Raw genomic sequence first — 22,096 nt, 5'->3', positions numbered from 1 at the left:
TTTCTTCAAATGAACATATTCCCATTTTACAGTGCCTAAGATGAGCAGTGTGCCAGCAATGCACAGGGGATGGGAATGAGAGCAGAAGCAGGACACCAGCTTCTGCATGAAATGCAAAACAGTAGTGATTGTCTCTTGGAGGCTTTGCTAAGGGGTAGTGGTTCATTGGTTGCAACTCCCTCATGCTTCTCAGGATCTGCCACCTCACATCTCCAGGACAAGGAAAGGAAAGGCTGCCATTTCTGCTGAGCTGAGATTTCAGTGTGAAAGGTGACCTGGGAGTCCTGTATAGGAGATGATAAGAAAATATCTCTGATCAGCTGATGGATGTCAGCTGGCAGCCAGCTTCAGAGTTAACTCACTGGGAACAGCATATCAAACTGAGTTCCTGCAAGCTCTCTGAAATGAACAGTATTTTCCTCATGCTATGCCTGTATGGAGGAAAAAAAAAAAAAAAAAAAAAAAAAAAAAGAATTATAAACAGAGAGATTGCCTTCTCCAAGCCTCCAAGCTCTCTTCAAATATATCTCACTTTCACAACTGGAAAGCACAGTTGAAGGCTGCAGTTCTCAGTGGTAGTCTGCTGAGGAGCTCTGGAACATCTAATGTCTCCTTAATCTACCAGATGCACTGCAGGGAGCAAATTGGTTACCTGCTGATTTGACAGCCAACTTCCAACTCAGACTTCATGGTTGCTTTTCCCTCCTGGAAACATTTGTCTGAACTACTGGGAAATAGACTGGCCCTGGAAGGCAAGGCAGTGTAGTCCAAGGCAGTTATGGCAATGGGATGTCTCCCCACCACCTCATATGGCTTCAAGGGGATGTTGCTGGTTCCCAGGCTCATGGGGAGTGCCACTGTCAGGAGGCAGAGAGATGGAAGGAATGCACTGGAGTTATTGTTGCTTTCCAACTGGTCAAACATGGAGACTTGCACCTGATCAGCTCTTTCACTGTTCTTCGTAGTATACCTCCTCTCACCCTGTACAGTTGTTGCTCACACATTTTTCGCTAAGGTATTTTTTTTTAAAAAAAAGACCAAACATAAACATTTCTATACTTTGAGTATCTCTTTCTGAGAAAAGCTGCTTTACTTTTTTTTTTTTTTTTGACTTAAACGTATTCCCATATAATGACACTTGATTTCTAAAAGATAATGATTAAATTATGTGAGTGGTCAGTCAGTTTAGCAGTGATTCTATCCTCCTTCCATGACCTTTTCTAAGTTCTTTTTTGTAACCAGTTTCTCTTGTCATTAAAGAACTTCTTTATTATTTGCATTATTTACATGTGTCTCAGTTCAAAAGCCCAAAGAAGTACTGTAACCTGTGAATCCAGATCTGGTTGAAATGTGACTTCGGAAGTTTAATAAAGAAGAACAAGTTTGTAGCCGGGGGTGGAAATTTGTAACAGAGTTCTTGTTTGGTGTCAGTAAATAAGGTAATAAATAAAAACAGCATAATGAAAGGATAAGCTAAAGACTTGACTAAAGTCCAAGGAAAAAAAAAAATATATATAAAAGATAAGTTAAAAATCCAGAACTATTTCAAATGGCAAACTCAGGTCTTACACTTAAAACACAATAACTGGAGAGAGACATGCTGGAATAGTAACAGACTGATGTTAATATTATCTTAAGACTGAATAATTTAGGAGGAGAGATTCTGAAAAGGCTTATGGGTTTTAGTTTCAGAAGCACCTGTAAGAGGTTTTGAAATCATTAAAGAACCTAAACTTTGCAGCATCTTTTAAAACCTCCAATTTTAAGTATTCACTTTATTGTTATAGACTGACTAATTTAATAATGCAAACTGATTTATACATCTAGAGTGCCCTTCTGCCTAAGGCCTATCTTGCATACTCATCTCTCTTTATTTCCTAATTCCCACAAATGTTTTTAGTTTTCAGTAAAAATGGTGTGAATATCTGCTCCCAGTGAAACACAACAAGTAAGGAATGAAGTTGCAGGAGCCAGGGCCTTGCTTTGGTCAGAAGCAGGAATAAGGACACAGATGGAAGCTGGGAATGCCCTTCTGTTGAGTGACTACACTTAACAAAAAAATGGCACATATTGCATTTCCCAGTACTAGCAGGACTGAGATTTGGTATTGAATTTCCCTCAGAATGTCTTCAGATAGTGTGACTAATAAGTTTTCTATATGCATGATCTTTTTAAATGTAGTTTCTTTGAGACTGGTTTCTGTTGCTGGTTTAGGCATAAACAGTTTCTAGAGAGCTGTTTATCGAGGCGTGTCTTGTTTTTAAGTCCCGTTTTGAACATGTGCCATGACACTCAGATATGCTGATTAAATGGTTAAAAGTATGCTAATTCACACAACATTGTAATGGGTAAATATCTGTAAACAAATATCTGCAACAAATATTATAAATTCATTTCTCAGTAAATGCATTCTAAGAACAAATAGTCAACTGAATTAAGGAAAATTTTTTGCATTGTGGTGTAGACAAGTGATCTCTGCAGTGGTTGGGGAACTCGCTGACAGGAGTCGTGTGGAAAAGGTGAGAGCTAATGGGTACAAGTTACTCCTGAGAAGGTTCTGATTGGATGTAAGAGGGAAATTTTTAGTAAGTACAATCAATCATTGGAATAATCTCCCCAGAGAAGTGGTGGATTCCCCAGCATTGGACACTTCTGAGATTCAACTGGACAGGGTGCTGGGCCATGTTGTCTAGACCATGGTTTTGGGCAAGAAAAGTTTGTAAAGATGACCCTGTGGTCCCTTCCAACCCAGTATTCTAGGATTATATGATGATTTTATGAATCACTTTTGAAGTAACTTTGAAATTCAAAACTTGCACTACAGCTTTTTGCAGTCTAGAAAAAACATTCAAGAACAGCTCAGTAGAGGTGGAGGGAAGAGCAAGAGAGGAATGCTATGACTGTCTTTGTTTCCACTGTTATCTAGCTTAAAATAAGTATTTACCAGGTGAAATAAATTCAGAAGCCTAAGTAAAGCATTGTTGACTCTGGAGTATGGTATATTTACGGATATACCTGGTCTCTATTCTCAATGTGCAAATTAATTGGAGCCAGTACAAAGGCCTAAAATGTTAAGCACTTTGTAAATACAATTAAATTTGTTAGAGAGTCCTCTTAGATTCATGATCAAGAAAAATTCTGTCCATCAGTGAATGTTTCAAAATGTCCGTAAGCAGATGCAAAAAGTTGCATGTGAAGGGGAAGTGCTACTGTGGCTGAATTAGAAACATTTTACATTATTCTAGTATCGAAATAAAAGTGTCAGTAAGTTACCTCAGGATCACTTTGTTGCCATTAATGACACAGAAAATACAACTGAAATTATTCTACCAATACTGAGTTCTAGAAACTCAGAGCTTTGACCTTCTATAGAATACATTTAAATAACTGATTTAGAAAAATATTTTTATATTAACAGAAAAAAAAAAAGCAACATCATTTATTATTAGTATCAAACATTAGGTAGTCACAATTCATAACAGAATCAAACTTCAGTTTTTCTACACAAGCTTCATGTTTGGGACAGATATTTGTCAGTGTTGGTTCTCCACTCACAGAGGGAGAGGTAATAATTTTTTTATAAGTCACACACACACAAGCTGCTGAGTATCATTATTGCTTTACATGTTTGTTTGTTGTTGCTTTTCTCATGAAGCCAAATTTGAAATTCTGTCTATTTTTAAGCTACTGTCTACAAATACTACATTGCATTATTTTTATGGTTATGTGGTCAGCACAATACTGACTCACAGAGTAGTCACTGTGCCTGATGTTGATAATAAGTAAACAATGTCCACAGTAATAAATGTTTGCAGGGACAAGACTCTTATTATAATATGATTTGGGTTTGCAATACATATTCCATAAGAAAAGGTCAGTGAAGCATATTGTTTTGTTTGGGTTTTTTTTAGCAAATAATTCTTGTCATTATCAGGAGACCCCTAGAGTCAAGAAAAACAAGTCTGTAGTAGGAGATAGGGAATTACATTTTATCATTTCGTACTTGGTTGTAATCTCTGCCAGTGAAGGGTCCTGCTAAGGTCTCCAAGAAAATTATTTGAGAAACAATTATACTTGCTGTACTTCTTCTGTCAGCATTCCAGTTCATCATGTAAAAGATATTTGTACACAAATATATGTGCACTGTCCATCTTGCTCAACACAACCAAACATTATTTATTCCTGTCTCAATAGTAGTATAGTCAAGATATCCCAACAATTTATCATAGGTCAGGTTTCCTACACTGGGGGCATAAGGTATAAGACATGGGAGAATTTCTCCAGTGAAGCACATCTTCTGTACAAGGTTCAAGTCTTAACACAACACTGTTGCAAGCATGGCAGCTGTATGGACTTTTAGAGGTTACTACCACCCTGCCTCCAAAGTTTTTATAATTAGTGAAAGGTAAGGCTAGCTATGTACAAAGAAGACACAACTTCCCCACTGATACTGGCACAATCTTTCAAAACACTTCCATGTCAGATAAACACTTGGCAACTGAGACCTGCAGAGACACTGGAAAAATTAGTTCTGAAATTGAACATCAAATCCTAATTCCCAAATAAAGAGGTGTGGGTAGCCTGGACCAATATTGCCACATGAAATAATGCCAATAGAATAATTGCGTGGGTTTTTTGTTTACTTGTTTTGTTTTGCTTTGTTTTGTAATGGGTCCTCAGAGGATTCCAATATTCCTTAAAAGGAACGTAAGTTTTCTTGGGTAACTGTAATATTCATAATTTCATGATCACTAACTGATAAATGTTGATCAAGAGTTTCCTTTTAATTCACTTCCTGGGTTTATGGAGCACTGAGAAGCGCACCAGGTTTTGGAAGCGAGTCTGCAATGCTCACTGTGATTCAGCAATTAGAAATTCACCTCTTTTTTTTTTTTTTTTTGTTGTGCTTGTTCTTTTTCTGGCAAGAAAATGTGTTTTGATTTTTTCACTGAATTCAGGACACACTGATCAAATAATCTCTTCTGGGGGAAAAAAAAAAAAAAAAAAAAAGTCTTCATTTAAATTCTTAAAAATGCTTGCCCCATCCCCTACGTAATCAAGATCTTGCCAATCTGCTTTCAGCATGGAAATAGTTTGAGCCTACCATCTGCCTGAAGCAACTTCAGTTGCCATGTTGCACATCCGAAGTGTCTTCATTGAGCACTTCTGGAGTATTTTAGAATGAGGATTCTCAAATGTTGGTAGTTAATGAAGGACACATAGGTTCTGACTGTAGCTCAGATGGGAGACAGCAAGTTAAATCCTTATTCCAGAGAAACATTAAATCAGTGGGAACTGATGTCTGCTGCCTCTCTAACAGCTCCCTCAGTCATGTGGGAAATGTTTCACTCTTCACGATGTCAAAGAAAAATTTGAGAGCAGGTAAGAAGAAAAGATTTTCTAGTCTAGTTTTGATTACTTTCATTTCCAGTGCCTGATGTACTATTTTTTAATTACTGGAAATACTGTAAGCACGAAAAGAAAATATTGTGTCTTATCCTTTGACCAGTTAAGGTGACTTACTCAAATTGCTGCCTGCTCTAGTGCTTTATTTCCTTTGCTTTTTCATATGTCATATTTATTTTAATATATCATTCAATTAAATGTTCGTTTAGTTGTTTGTTTTTCTTTTCTACAAACAGTCTAAATAAGTATATTGAGAGAGAAACAAATCTGAAGTAATTTTAACTTTTTTTGAGCTTGACAGCCTTTATGTTCATCACTCTTTTTATTAGCTGACAATTACCTTTTTGGTGATGTAGAAATAAGAGCAATTGGGTGGGACAAATAGTTGATTTTGACTTATGCATAGCTTCTATACATGAAAAACATCACAGAATGAAAGTAGGGCTGACAGATTATGGGTAAAAACAATTATTGTACATAAAAGACTAAGAATATATTTTTTTTAATCAAGTCTGAAGTTAGTGAAGAAGATTTGATGAGTGTCTATAATTGCTTCATTTGTTAAAAGCTGTTGTAAATTATTCCAGCTTTGAGAAAAGATGGCTTGCCGATCTCCTATTTTTTGTTCCCTCCCTCTGCATACATTACCCACTTCAAGGTTTTCACTTTCTCTGCTAGGCAAAGTGTCAAGAAGCCAAGGGAGTTAAACATGGCTGCTTAGTTCTGCTTCTAGACTAGTGTCAATTGCAGCTCTGGGAATCAGCCCTTTGTGCTCCTACTGTCTGTAATGGTTATGTTCAAAACAGCTCATGTCATTGTGTTATCAACTTCATGTCAAAGAGACATGCTTCAAAACAGATACCAGGACTGAGCATGCTTGTTCACAGTGACAAGCAAGTAAGCAGAATAATGTCTTCATATCTTTCTGTTTTATTTTCTATCTTTACATTAAATTATTTTTTAGTCAAAATATGTGTTTCTTACCTTTGACAGGATTACATACTGCTGTGTAAAATATCACCTGCAAGCAATTTGTGTCTTTGTGACTCACAGTGCAAACCTTCTGATGTATCAAAAGAAAAGTAACATTATGAAAGAAATGAAATATGGTGTTACTTTGAGTGTCTCCATAACACATATTTTTTCTTACGGTGTTTTAAAAAATATTTAAAATATTAATTCACTTATTAAATAATTTATTTTAAAATATTTAAAAACATTATTTTAAAAGCTTGCAAGTAATATTTTTATGTAACTTTCTATTACTTTGGATGATAGATACTACAATTAGTATATTTTTATTGCTTTATTTCTTCACAGATATTTCATTGATCATAATACAGAAGAAGATAGTTATTTCACCATTGATGCTAGTACTGGGACCATTAAGACTGCCAAGATCTTTGACAGAGAGGAGACCCCTTGGTACAACATCACAGTGGCTGCTTCTGAGATAGGTAAATAATACATTTGGCACACAGTATTAAGAAAAAAACCAGTTGGAACAGTTCCAAGCATCCAGTGTCCTGAAATCAAAATCTTGTCACATTTGTGTTTCATATTTCATATATATTAGAAGATAACACTATATAATACCGAGAAATTCATCCTTCCATCTTGTATCTGCTCTTAATGATTTTAGTGAATTGGATGTTAAATATGCCAATATTAATTTATATCTGACAGGTACCTTGTAGTTGCTGATTATCAGGGTATACCTCTGGCCTTTTAACAGGCAAATTGCCAAGTTAAGATACAAAAAATACTTGCCTATGCATTTGAAAGGCCTTGAAGTCTCATGAATTTCCATTGCCTCAAGTAAGTCCTGCAACAGTCTAGAAATGTCTGACTCAGTAGTCCCAGATATATATTTTCACATGAGACAAGTACAGTTTAAAGAACATTGCAGTTAACGTTTAAAATACAGGGTCTTTATTTTGGCACAGTCAAAGTTTTAAAGCTGAAAAACTCAACAAACCAAACAAAAAATGTCCTAACCTAGATCAATAGATCCAGTCCTGCTAAGTACTCTTTCTTACAATCTCTTTCAGTGGCAGTGATTTTGATCAATGCTGTGAACTACTTATACATATATTTGTGTGTGTGTGTGTGTATTCCATCATTGCCAGATGATGTGATACAGATTTTACCTGTAACAAGTGTCACTGACATCACTGAGCCACTTCAGCCTCCTCTGTTTTCATTTGTTTCATCTCCAGATTAAAAAGGAATCTGTTCTGCCACTGCATCACTAGTACATACTACAGAATTGACAGCATGCAAATATTTCATAAGGACAACATTTTTTTTGAACTAAGTAAATTTTTATTGTAAATAGCAAAATCTAGAGTTTGTGGTTAGCCCTTTAAAAAAGGTAATGACTGATAGTTCAGTGTGTTTGATGGTGTCTTCATACATTATGTGTTATTTCAATGCAGCATGAAATAAAATGTAATTTAAGCCTAAACTTAAGCTGCATAAGCAGGTGGATAGTGTTAATTTGAACTGAGATTTGAAAGCAAGATTGAGCCATACTAAAAAAGAAGTAGTCACTAGTCTTTTTGGGAAGCCATCCAAATGTGATTATTTTGCAGAAATAAATCTCAATACCATTCAACTTAAATGTAGCTTTCTACACATTATTTATTTTATATAGGCAAAGGAGTGGTAGTACACGTACCATGCTGAGAGAATGGTAGGGAGAATGAAGAAGGATTATGTTTACAACTAAAAGAGAATAGAAAGACTAATGAGGATGAAATGGTTGGGAAGGTAAATAAATTTACAATGTCAGTCTGAAAAACAATTTGTTTATGAAAGAAAGGAAGAGGAAGCAGTTAAGAAAAGATGGATAGCAGGCTGACAGACAGGCAGCCTAAATTATGGGCAGCCTTTCCTTGTGTCCACTTCTTCGGCCATTTCTTTACCTACAGTAATTTGAAAATTACAACCCTGCTGTATTCTTCCAAATCCACTGTGAATTCAATAATTAAATCTAGATGAAAGGAGGAGTATCTGTTGTGTATACAGATACAAGACCAAAACTCTTACACTAAGTGCTGTCTATCCCAGGCTTTTGTATCATTATCTTTCAAGTCCATGCACAAGGAATTGCAGAGCTGAGACTAAAGCTGAAAAATAGGTGGAAGGCTATGACCAAAATATTATTTAGCTGTGAGAGTGGCAGTTGTTAAGTCCATTTGGCATGGAAGAAAGCATCTGTAGCTTCTGACACCATTTTATTAGCCAGGAACACAGCAGAATCTGCAAGGCCCAGAAAGATTGAACTGCTTCAACTATAAGAGGTGCTCTGCTGAAATAATGCCATGGTTATAATTAGTTTCTTGAAGTGTTTTCCTCTCTTGACTTTATGCTACAATATACTAGATTTTCTATTGAGGAATCTACATACTATGTTTGGGGCAAGGGGAAGCACTACAAATTGGTGATAATAGGATTTTAAAATATTATTTCATATAGACTTATTCAGATTTCATTAGCTTGTTTGAATTATTTGAAAAAGTTTATAAAAGAGTATTTGAAAGAAGGAGATAACAATTTGCTTAGCTCTATTTAAGGGTTTTGACAGAGTCTTTGATAAGAGTAATAGAAATAGGAAAATACTGGGCAAGTGTACAAAGTTTTATAATAAATGAAAGACTGATTTAGAGGAAAGAAATACAGTCACAGTGAATGGTTGTTTCTTTGAGAGTGGAAAAAGTTAAGGCTGAGCTATTTTAAGGAATAGTGTAGGATCTGTCAATTAGAATTCTTTGTAATGACAGCACACAATGATACGAAGTGACTCAGATTCCCAGACAACCTCCTTAGTTGTTAAGAATTAAGGAAGACTGAAAGAAACTCATGTAAGAACAAGACACATTGAAGTATGGACTAGATAAATGAATGATGAAGGGGACTGAAAATTTTCTTAAATGGCAAGCTCAAAGGGTTGTGATCAGCAGTCCAAAGTGCAGCTGGAGGCCAGTCACTAGTGCGATACTCTCAGGGGCTGATACTGGATGCAATACTGCTTAATCTCTTCATTAATTACCTGGTTGATGGGACAGAGTGCACTCTCACCTAGTTTGCAAATGACACAAATCTGGAGTAATAGCAGATACACCATGATGGTCATGCTGCCATCTAGAGTGATCTTGACACGCTGGAGAAATGGATGAAAGGGAACATTAGACAATTCAGCTATAGGAAATGCAGAGTTGGGCACCTCGAGAGGAATAATCGCATACACCAGTACACAACATTCCCACCCAACTTGGTGTCATCTACAGACTTACTGAGGGTGCACCCGATCCCCTCAAAGAAGGCTCAGAATGAGCTTATTAGTGTCTTTAAGTATCCAATTCCTATCAGAGTAAAGAAATGGGTAAAGACTGTAGAATCATAGAACGTTCTGAGTTGGAAGGGATCCACAAGGATCATAGAGTCCAACTCCTATCCCTGCATATGACAACTGCACAGTTCACACCATTTGTCTGAGAGTGCTGTCCAGTCTCTTCTGGAATACCATCAGGATTGGGGCCGTGACTGCCTCCCTGTGGAGCCTGTTCCAGTGTCCCACCACCCTCTGTGTGAAGAACCTTTTCCTAATGTCCAACCTAAACCTCCCCTGGCACATCTTCCTGCCATTGCCTCATGTTCTGTCATTGGTCATCAAAGAGAAGAGTTCAGCACTTCCCTCCTCCTTCCCTTGTGAGGGAGCTGTAGACCATGATGAGGTCTCCCCTTAGTCTTCTCCTCTCCAGGCTGAACAAACCAAGTAACTTTAGACACTCCTCATACATCTTCCTCTCCAAACCCTTCACCAACTTCATAGCCGTCTTCTGGACACTTTTATATCCTGTGGTACCCAGAACTGCACACAGTGCTCCAGATGAGGCTGCACAACTGCAGAGTAGAGGGGAAAGATAAGCAGAAAGACTTCTCTGAGTGGTATCCAGTTAAATGACAGAAGGCAAAGTACACAAATTGAAATACAGAAAATTCCATTTTAACATTTAAAAAAAGTTTTTGCTATGGGATTGGTCAAAAATTGGGACAGGTCATCTGGAGAAGCTGTGGAGTATCTGTTAGAGATATTCAAAACCTGGTTGGACAAGGGCCAAGGTGAGGTACACTAACTAACTGAGCTTTAAGCAGGGGATTTGGACTTGCCAATCTATGAAGGTGCCTTCCAACTTCAACCATTCCATGATTTTGCGATATTTGGAACTGTGTGTTGAATGTGGAGAAGAAAAAGGGTGACTGTTTCTCACATATAGTGATGCATTCTCAAATACAATAGGTGGCTGTAAAAAGAATTGTGGGTGATTCAATTCAGGTTTCTCTATAGTATATAATAGTGCTGATAACAAAAGGAACAATAACTGCAAAACCTCAAATAACAGAAAAAGGTGGCACTAAAATAGAAATGGGTGGACTTCTGGCAGTTCCAAAGCCAGTTTCAGTTGGAAAAATAAAGATGTACCTCAAGGTATTCAAAGCAGTGCTGCAAATAGGACAAATAATAGTATCCTTGAAGCCTTTGTGCATGCTAAGAAGGAATAAAAGCTGTGGGGAGAAATAAACACTGATGATTCAAGGAATCAGATAATGTCTCGATTTGAGATCAAAGTGAGGATTATAGTTTTCGCTAGAAACTACTACTTAGAAATATAGTAAGAAAAACTGTGTAAAGAAACTCCTTTTAGGTATTAATACTAACAACTGAACTGATTGTGTTCAATATGTGCTCAACAGACAGAGAGCAAACCAGCTTCTAGATATGGCTTTCAGGTGATGTAAGCATCAAGAGATTACTGGGATTCATAAAGTACTGGACATTTAGATGGATTATAAGAATAGCTGTGGTTGTAATAAGAAATGTGAGTTTTTTTGAAAGCAAGATAAGTACTTATCTTTCGGAGCAGATCCAAAAGTTTATGTTTCAGAGATTTAGAAGATACTTTCTGTTGGAAATTTTCACATTTTTCTCTTATGAAGGTGATGTGTGTAAGTGTGTAAAACATATTTATAGGTCTACCAGTTCACTGATCTTTTTGGAATGAAGTTGCAGTGTTTCTGAGTGTCCCCAAAATCCTCTGCAATGGCTGAGAATGGAAAAGCAGATAATTTCCCACTATTTACAAAAAAAATAAATTTGAATGCAATGAATGCATAAACTTATTTTTGAAGGGTCCAGAAAGAGTTGTTAATCGGTAAAGCTTTGGAGAAGCTGCAGAGAACAGGAAAATTGAAATAACATGATACCTGCCAGGTTCTGTCAGACAACCCAGACTTAAAGAAATGATAGCAAGAGGTAGTAAAAACTGACCATATGAAAGGATATTGTGCAGACAGAGCTTTCATCCAACAGTGTATTAGAAATCAAAATATTAAAGATACCTCATTATGCAATCGATTTTACAGACAAAGTAAAAATCTCCAAGGCTGTCAGACATTATCAGAAAACCCACCAACCAACCAACCAACCAAACAAACAAACAAACAAACAAAAACCACAAGTAAACAAATAAAACCCCACGAAGATATTCGTCTTTGTTTATACACCTTCTGTATCTACTTCTCCATGCATATTCCTCCTACTAGCTTCAGGGAATAAGGCACCAAAGTGTTGAGTTAGAGTAACACCTCATTTACAAAATATGGAATACCCTGTGATGTGGTATTGAAAGGATCCCAGGAAAACAGAGTCATTAAAAATAACAACAAAAGCAATCTTTCAGTGATATTTTCATAGAGGGTAAATAAACCTTGTTCAGAATTAAAATGACAGGACAGCTCACAAGGATAAGAGTTTGGAACAGCTAACTTGCAAGAACTAGGGTAAAAATATGAAAGTGTAGGTGCTAATTATAACATAAGCAGTTTTTTTCATCAGTAAGTTTTGGTAGAAATAGAAACAATAACAAGAAAGACAGAATTATGCAATTCACAGGAAAACAGGATACACACAGAGAAATAATGATTTTCAGCAGTGACATATAAAACCTCTTGAGATTTTGAATAAATATTGAAAGCCCTATAATTACATTAAACAAACAGATAAAGTATATAATTAGAATGAGGTGCAGTTATATATTTTCTTTAGGTGCACAGGGATATTGCTATCTCATATTGCCATCAGCCAACAGCAAGTTATAAGAATTTTTCAGTTCTTTTTCCTGATTTATGGTTGCATTGCAGCAGAAAAGGCATTCTTAAGATTGTGGTAGAGGATGAAAATATGTTACTTCTGACAGCATTACATGAGACTGTCATATGAAGAATAAGAACAGAAGATAGAATTAAAGTGTAAGCAAAATAAACCTGTTAATGCTATTAAGAGGCATACCGATTTATTTTTTAAAAAGTAAAATCAAAGGATAAAAATACACAGTTTATTTCTGTTTATTTTGAAATGCATGAAAACAACATATGCATTGCCTGAAGGAAATGAGTCTAAGGAGCAGTATCTTCCTGGCATACAGCACTGAAAGAATTAAAAAAACACAAGAATTGATGACATTTTATTTTCTCCATCTAAACTTTTTCCCATAATCAAGAGTATCTTTAATGCCTTGTGACAAATAATTAATTTTTGGAAAAATGAATCCTTTTTCAACATCTGAAAGTAATCTAAATCAGAACAAACTGCTGTAACAGTATTATAATTTCAAAACTCTTTGTATCTGAGGGACAGGAGGATTATTTTTTTTTTTTACTATTATTATTATGAGCAAGTTTGTTGCTAACTTTGTCTTTTTTTTTTTTTCCTTATTTCACTGAATATAAAATTTCCTCATAATGCTTTTCTGTTTTTATTTTTTTTTTCAAAACTCCTGAGTTTTTAACAATACAGGGTACACTTCAACAATGAAATTCACTCATTTTTTTAACATCAGTACAGGGTAATTTTGTCTTATGTATTGTTTGCTACTTTTATGATAATTTCTATAAGTACCTTACAGAACCAGACCTAAGAGTGTTACTTTAAGCCGTGCTCCCACCAAGAAAAAAATCACATATGTTCTTCATCTTTGACCTCACATTCTGTCTGCTAGCTCAGTTTCAAAGGGTTTTCATATTGGTAACAATTGCTTTATTTTTCCAAGAAACAGAATCTACCACAAATGTATTTCCTTAGATGTGGACCACATTGAAGTAGTTTTTAAAAACTACAAGGTCTGAGTTTTAAGACTATTTTACCCATGGAGTAGTGAGAATTGGATATCTGACACCTTCTTAATGCTGAGAGCTAGACAAAATACGGATACCCTGTACAAACTTTCAAATGATACACATTTTATTTTTAGCCTTCATAACTTGTCTACTAATGGACCATAAAATCACAATAATACAATTTGTAGCAGAATGCCATTCTCTTACATGTATTTATCAATGCAATAAGGAAAACCTACACAAAACTATTAAAAAAAAAAAAAAAAAAAAGTTGTTGAAAGGCAGCTAGTTCTTCATCCTGCTCAAGAAGTAATGATCCTAATTTCAAGTTTGATGCTTATTCCCCTGTTTACCTTCGTTTAGTCATTGGCTTCTAGGCTTGATGGGTTTTCTTCTCCTCTGCTTCTTTGAGGAAAAGTACAATGAAGATATTCCTATGTTGTCACCTGAAGATGGTGTAGGGATTTGCTCTTCTTGACTACAAAAGTGGGTCTCCGAAGAAGACACAGTCTTTGGGATTACATGACATTTCTCTGTTCAGGGCTTTGTAAATCAGTACCAGAATTTCCAAACGGACATTTTTGGCAACAGAACCAGTATATTTTGATCTACTTAGGAGGTGAGCACTTGTGTTGTCTATGAGCTCCAGAATTTTGCCTGCATTAAGGCACAGGAAATTGCCAGCTTGGGAGTCCTAAATGTTTTAAGTGCAGTGCTATTATTACTACTATTGCTTCTGTTACTACTACTGCTACCACTACTAGCATGATCCAAGAGAACTGATCAGTGCTTTCACATTTGTGGTTGTTAGTGAGAAGTTATATTTTTCCACAAGAAAAAATAAAACATTTTCTAGCCAAGTTCAAATAACAATATATAAAAGCACCCTTACCTTAAGAAAGGATAATAGAAACCTACACTTACTACTAAATCCTGCATAATTTTCTCCCTGTCAGAAAATTTAGTTTATCATGTATATACCGTCCTGAATTAAAGCCATTATTTCCTGAATATTACCACTCTCACATATTAGACATTCTTTCTTCGTGTTAGCTCTGCTTCTTTATTATGTTTTAACCTTCCTAAATCTATGTTTTGTCTTCTGATGTGTCAAAACTAATCATTATTAGAGAATGTGATGAATGCTTTCTACTTTTCTTTACAAAAGTATTGGAATAGATTGTTGAACTTCCTAAGTATTGGCTTGCCCCATAAGATCTGGAAAAGGTGTCAAAATGAGAAAAAAGTGGTTATGATGCAAAAGCATAGACATTTATTCTAGTCCTAAGCTAGGTGAAGATTTTTCATTCTAGATCATGAAAACATGTATAATTATTTTATTTTTTAGCAAAATCTTTCACCCTTTAAAAATGATTCAGAGTGTCTGTGGGTTACATTATTCACTCAGCTTTCATAATAATAACTGTTGAACTATACCAGCCTAACAAACAAACGAACAATAATAATAATTAAAAAAAAAAAAAAGAACAAACCCACAAAAAAACACAACACAAAAGACTGTTGATGTCAGGACTGTTGTTCTGAAGTTCATTCAGTTAGAATTTATTTTCATAAAGGCCATAGGAATTTCATTAAAAAAGAAGTCTCAGACAACAGTAGCTATATTAAAAATCTTCCTTCTTAAATAGGGATTTTAAAGTTTGCCCACAGAAAGTAAGTGGAAGAGGAGATTCAAGACATCACACTAGCTGATGATAGGGACTTCTATGAGTTTGAAGAGGACATGCTGGTGAAGAGGATGCTATTCAATGAAATTAATTTACTTTACATACATTTAGTATTCTTGCAGAAGAGCTATTTATTCTGGGAAAAGCCTCAAGCATAAGAAAGCAAGTCCCTAACGTAGGTGAATCAGAGCAATGTTTCTGCTTCGGTTATCCCTTAGAACAGTGAGCATTCACTTTTAAAAATCTACTCTGGAGGCAAAATACTAATAGGATGTAGAATGGATCTGGCTATTTTATAATGTGTAAGCGTGAAATATATGTCAGCACTGATTATCTTAAAACTGGAAATCTGCCTAACTGCCACAATATATTTTTCTAATTAACAAATATATATTCTTAAAAGGACAAGTTATTAGAGTGTTTGGATATTGCAGATGAGTTGTACACCTGTAAAAGATTGGAGTTTGTATTTATTTTATGACAAAACAGTAAAATCAAATCTTAAAACAAAAACAAAAACAAAAAAAAACCAAAAACAAACAAAACAAACAAAAAAACCCCACAACAAACCAAAAACAACAAACCAAAAACAACAAACCAAAAACAGAACCACAAAAATTTGTAAGGTCACAATTCTTATTCTTATTGTCTTCCCCCAGTATAAACTGTGCTATTGTCTTTCATGCACATCTATAATATGTAGTAGACACTGTCTGACAAACTTCAAGAATGTTTTGGTAAGTGGTGTTAAAATTATACATTGCCTATTAGCGTTTTTTAGGGAGGAAGTTGTCAGCATGGAAATTTTTCTGCAATTGTCCACCATACCATGAGGTAACTGCTTCCTGAAAAATACAAATAGTACTTCGTGAACTGAGAACTCTGTTGTACTGATAAAGTATTTATGAATTTCTTGTATTGCAAAACAGTGGCAGATCAAATAAAGGTCAATTCTCTGAATCTCCATGAAATCTCTGTGAAAATAATGCAAATTTAGCAGACTAGAGTAAGAATGCACTGGGTAGTATTGACAGACATACAGGGGGACACCATCTAGATGGGCCAAAGTAAACTAGTACACTGTATTGAAACAAAAGTATTTACCATTTTTCCTTCCCATACATTGGACTAAAAAGTTTGATTTTCCTTCCCAAATATCTATTCGAAACATGCCAGACCTACAGAAAAATTATTTATCTCTGGTACCCTCTAGTATCCTATAATCTTCCTGATTTTTTGCTCCTTTCCTCTTAGATGTATTATTCTTCCTTATATCTTTGAAGACGGCCCTGTTTTGAGCTGGAGACTGGACCACTGGCCTCCAGAAAACCCTTTCAACTAAGATTTTTCTGATAATCCCAACTATTTTTGCTTTATGATACATTGTACTGAAACAAAAGTTATTTACCACTTTTTTTGCCATACATTGGACTAAAACTTTAAGACCAGTGTAGTTAATGAATCCAAATTGATTTATTCCTCTTTAACCGTTTACTGTGATCTCTGCCTTCTGTGTCCTTTATATGCTCTTGTGTCCTCTCTCTTTGCCTGATTTAATCTATACCACTTTCTTGTTCGCATACCTAACAAACTATGTACAAGTGCCTCCTGCACAAAGCCTCAATAAAACTCCTTTGAGTTGCAGATCAGGTCTGGATCATCTATTGCTAGATATCATGTCCTGTAATTGTAACTACAGGATTTTTGTGATTGGATTGTCTGATGACATTGACAGATGAAGTTGCCTAAATAAGTTTGTAAGCTGTATTTCAATGAGGAATAAGAAATATTCAATCTCTATTGCTGGTGATGTCTGCACAATCTCCTGGCCTACCTCCAGGGAAGGATCAAACATCTTTTTGTGTTAATACTCATATTGCAAAGGGTCTCCTGGAGAGAAGTTTGCTTCCTTCAGTAATAAGAGTAAAGGTAGATGAATGGTTCCTTTCTCCCAACTGTTTAGTGAACAGCTAAGTGTCATTCTTCCTCATCTTCACTTCATATATTCCAGGCATTTAATGTTCCTCGAAGTTTTCCACTAGAAGTGTTTTCTACATGGCAGTGGAAAGCCTCAGTCTTATGTGAACATTATTGAGATTGCCTACTTTAGGGCCTTAGTTCACCTGTTACAAAGTTTTGCTAGGAAAACTGTTTTGAAGGAAAACTGAAAATACTAACAATCAAGAAAAGTTTCATCAAGAAAATGGAATTTTTAAGTCTATAAATGTCTTCTGAGTGTGTTTTTATAACTTCTAATGTTAATGTTAATTGGGAATAGAGGTTTCTATATTATCTCGATTAAGTCTTCCTTTTCTGCTGACTTCTTTTAATCTCCTTTCTATTCCCATTTTATGAGAATAATTGACTAAGTTCCAAAAGTGAAATAAAATCATCACATGAATGTAGACCTATTAGTTAAAAAGAGAGTGTAAAAAATCTGAAGACAACTTCTAAGCCCCAAGCTTTTTGACTAGTATCTCAGGTGAAAATGGAGAAGGACAAATCTCTTTGTGAGAAGAAACTTCAACGTTTTCGAATATCCTTTCATTGGGAGGCTACATTACTGATGACTTTGAATCTAAATATATGTCTAATCAATGTTGTTCAGAATTCTGAGCAGAAACCATTAAAGGTGTGACAAATCTAAGGCATTTTACAAATGACCTGTTTGACAGACACATGATGTGGATTAATCAAGAATAAAATGACAAAGGAGAATGAGGTTTAGACTACTCACGTTTCTGTCCTTCTTTTTTTTTCTTTTTTCATGAACACAGACAGAAATATGCACCTCTAAAATGTCAATCTGTAAGATCCCATTCTTCCATCCTGTTGTGTTTAAAAAAAATGACTTTGCTGTCTTCTACTCATAGTTTCATTTAATTGGTGAAAGTAAAATGAAGTTTGTCATCTAACGGACTGATAATTACACAGACCTCACAAGGCATATTTTAGCTAATTATAAAAAGTTATAATACATAATTCTTTCAACAAAATATTTTTTTCTTACCATTTAGTGGTAAAAACAAGGGAATTACAGATTAAAATATTTTGTTTCCTGTTTTATCATGTGTATTCTCATTGAAAGGATTCTATTTATTGTGCTTTTTGAAGGTGAGTTATTTCTGAGGGTGAGCTCTCACACAATTACAGATCATAGCCTAAGACACCATTAATTAAGCATTATTTTCTTATTGGTATGTCAGTGCTAAAGCAAGACTTATTAACTATTATACTTCATGTAATAGCATAATAACTTTTGAGAAATCTGAACTCAAGCCTGGGAAAGGTTTATATGTGTCTATGCTTTCATATTTTCTTATTATTTTGCAATATTATCTCCTAAACTCCTTAAGGGACTGAGAAAAATATTTTTTAAAATGTATTAAATTTTATTCAATACTGTGATGACACTTTCACATTTGTTACAAAGCCATTGATCATTCCCTAGCATACTGTGTGATAGTATGCCATAACTCCAACAGCATTCTCCCACTTCACTTTGAGAGTAACGTGCATCTATATTTATATATAACAGTTGCTTAAGACTCATACTATAATTTCTTTTATTTTAATTATTATTATTTTTCAAAACAGTTGATGAAGCACAGAAAACAACACTTTTAGTAGCTTGTTACCTAAATTTCTGCAGCTGTATCTTATTCTTATCTGGTTATTGTGTTAAGAAACTATGTCTAAATTGAAGATGTCATGAAATATTGAATATTTCAATAGGCTTAATACCTTCTTCTGTATTTTGCAGACAATCCTGAGCTAGTGAGCCATGTTCCAGTTGGTATTAGAATCCTGGATGTCAATGACAACCCTCCAGAGCTCGTCAGGGAGTATGATGCAATTGTCTGTGAGGATTCAAAGCCTGGTCAGGTAACTCTCATAGTTCTCTTTCTCCCAGTGACAAAGAAGAATTATTTTATTTGTTAATGCCACATATGTAACAAGTTTGATTTGGGGAAGACATGTCATGATTCTTCCTGATTTCATTATCGTATATCATGTTTGATTCAACTTTTAAGCTATATTAGGTTGAAGGGAAAAGATCTGGGAATTTGTTCAATATATCTTTCTTGTTGCTCCAAAAAACTGGCAAACTAGCTTCAGTAAAGGCAGGCAAAACTTGAGTATTGTCAGGTAAGTGGTGGAATTTGACACATCACTCTCCTGAACAAAATGGATGAACCAGATTTAACACCTCTCATCTAAGAGCCACATGTTAGCAAGGTTTCAAATACAACTCAGTGAAATGGCTGATTAACATGGCCATGATCCTAACTTTTTGCATGTTGATTGCCCTTGTCTGGGCAGGGTCATTATGGAAAATACGTTGAGTAGATTTTTCACAGCTCTGAGCATGGGGTCAGAACTGAATCACATTCCAATCACTGCTTCTGTGATTGATGCACTTCATTGCAGTCTATAGTCTGGAGATTTTACAAAATGCCTTTGCTTTTGGGGTAGACTGAGCTTTTTTTACCCAACACTACGCTTGTTCTGTGTTATTACACAAGTTGTAAATTGCAATTGTGAGCTCATATATTTTCTGAGAAATATATTACTAATAATAACAGTTTTCTTATGAAATATTTAAAAGCAGTGTATATAAATACATTGTGACATATTTCTATATTTAATGTTGAATCTATAAAAATGTTGTACTTCATCAGGCTATAGGATGACCAAAGTTATCTTGACTCTAACTGCAGCCAGAAGCTGACACCTAAAGAGCAGTATAAGAACATGGCAAGCATGTGTGAACATCCATCCCTGTTCTCAGATTATTTGCAAATAATTTCCTGATCCAAGTATGGTTTCTCTGTTTTTAATAATCCTTTAACAAACATCTCATATGAATATGTCTAGCTTTTCCTACAACAAACATAAACTTTTGCTATCTGCTACTTCATGCAGCAAGGAATTTCACAGTTTATTTGTATGAATTATATGTTTCAGATGTTTCAGGAAGACCTACCACCTTTCTTTTTTTTTTTTTTTTTCAAATCTTCCCATGTTGCCTCAATTGATATTTACCAGCTCTTGTGTTGGAAAACACAGATAGAGAGGAAAAAAAAAAAAAACAAACAAAAAACAGAAAACAGGTCATCCCTATTTATTATCTCTGTGCCATTGATAAATCTCTAGCACATTGCCCCTCAGCTGTCTTTTGTCCAGACTGAAGAGTCCTACTTAACTTGGACAGACTGTGATAAAGCCCTTCTAGACTTTTGATAATTCATCTTGTCCTCCTCTAAACTTTCTCCAGTTCCTCTCTATTCATCTTGAGCTGGGGAAACACGATTCAAGAGGCAGGTATGCATTGGTTTATAATTCTTATAGTAGTTTATTCTTCATTGAATACAATGATCTCTTCTTTGTTTTCTCTTCCTTTCCTAGCAATTTTAAACAGTGACTTTGCTTTTTAACCACTAGTAAGCACTGAATGCAAAAAACTGCCTACCTTAACACCAATATTATTAGAAGTAATGGTCAGCTCAGAGATTGTCATATGTGAAGTTAAGACTATGTCTATGGATGATGAATTTCACCTCTCTTTGTACTGCGTAGCTACTGAGTATTGGAAGGTCTTTATTGTCAGACCTTCCTCTTAACTTTCTTTCTGCAAGAACCTCCCCTCTTATTTAATGACTGCATAGTTTTCTGTTGTGCTCTTATTGAGACACCTCACTCAGAACCTTTGAGAGTCTAAGTAGGACTGTCTATCAACTGAATATCTCTTACTAACATGCTTATTAAAGTAAAAATAATGTTCTGAAAGCCTCAAATAAAGTCAAATATAGAAGAATTGGAACTTGTAAAAGATTATTAAAAAAAAAAGAAAAAATCTCTTAAGAATTAATTGCAATCGCTTTCAACATATTCTGATATTTTTTTAAATTATATATATTCAACAGTAATTGTTAAATAATTGTTATAATTAATAATAACCTAAAACATGCAGTGAAGCTAGCTCAGAAATGCTCTGTTTGCTGGGGTTTGTGAGTAGCTAATATTTTTTATTAGCAAAGTTTTAGTTCTCTAGTAGTAACTTTGCAAATGGAAATTTATAAGAGAGGTATTTAAAAGATATTTTATCGTAACAGCATTTACTCCTGATTTGGTTCAATGCTGTGTTTCTCTCTGAGCTACTGTAGCAAGTGTGAATGACTCTAACCTCTGCAGTTTAACACTCAAGATTAATGCTACCATGGAGGTCTTTACAAGCAGTAGTTTAATATGGAAGTCTGGATCAGCATGCTGTTGTGTTCTCAGACTAACAGGACTCCATTTCATACTTCACATGCACTTATTTCTATTTGCATTGCACAATGAGTCTTCATAAAAGATCATGATACCACTACACTACAAAAAGTACAACCAAAGCAAAACACAAAAGTACATGATTCTTCCTCAGAAGATCTTACTGTCTAGTTTAAGAAAGAAAATGACAGTATTCAGCAAACATCAAGGAGGGACAAATAAACAAGGATTACAGAACAAGATTAGTGTTCCATAATCTAAAATACGTGTCCAGCTGGATGGTTTTGAATCACTGATAATTAAGTATTTTCTCTGAGTTATCCATCATTTTGTGAGAATGATTCATCAGACGTATCCCTAAAGAACAAATTCTGTCAGGTCCTGCCAGGCATTTCTTGGCTAGTGTTTTGAGGGTGGGCTTCAGCCCTGTACTGCCCTGTGAGAGTCTTTATTTCTTTCCTCAATTTACTATGTGCAAGATAAACTAACCAATAGTTTGTCATGGGAAAACCTTGTGTTTGTTTTGTCTGTTTTCAGAAGAGGCTTCT

At 35.1% G+C, this 22,096-nt stretch overlaps 1 protein-coding gene across 2 annotated transcripts in view; it reads left to right on the top strand.

Moving 5' to 3' along the window:
- Window positions 1-22,096, top strand: part of CDH18 (cadherin 18) — a gene marked incomplete at both ends in the record, with an annotated part of 164,230 nt that overhangs the window by 125,707 nt on the left and 16,427 nt on the right. For both annotated transcript variants that reach the window (XM_080339182.1, XM_080339181.1), the window contains 2 exons: window positions 6,727-6,863; window positions 19,039-19,160. In XM_080339182.1, coding sequence (XP_080195308.1) covers window positions 6,727-6,863; window positions 19,039-19,160 — 259 coding nt within the window. The remainder of the gene's footprint in view (window positions 1-6,726; window positions 6,864-19,038; window positions 19,161-22,096) is intronic.

Source organism: Nesoenas mayeri (assembly GCF_963082525.1).
Source record: "Nesoenas mayeri genome assembly, chromosome: 2".
NCBI classification, from domain to species: domain Eukaryota; kingdom Metazoa; phylum Chordata; class Aves; order Columbiformes; family Columbidae; genus Nesoenas; species Nesoenas mayeri.
This window is presented reverse-complemented; position numbering and strand designations above follow the sequence as displayed.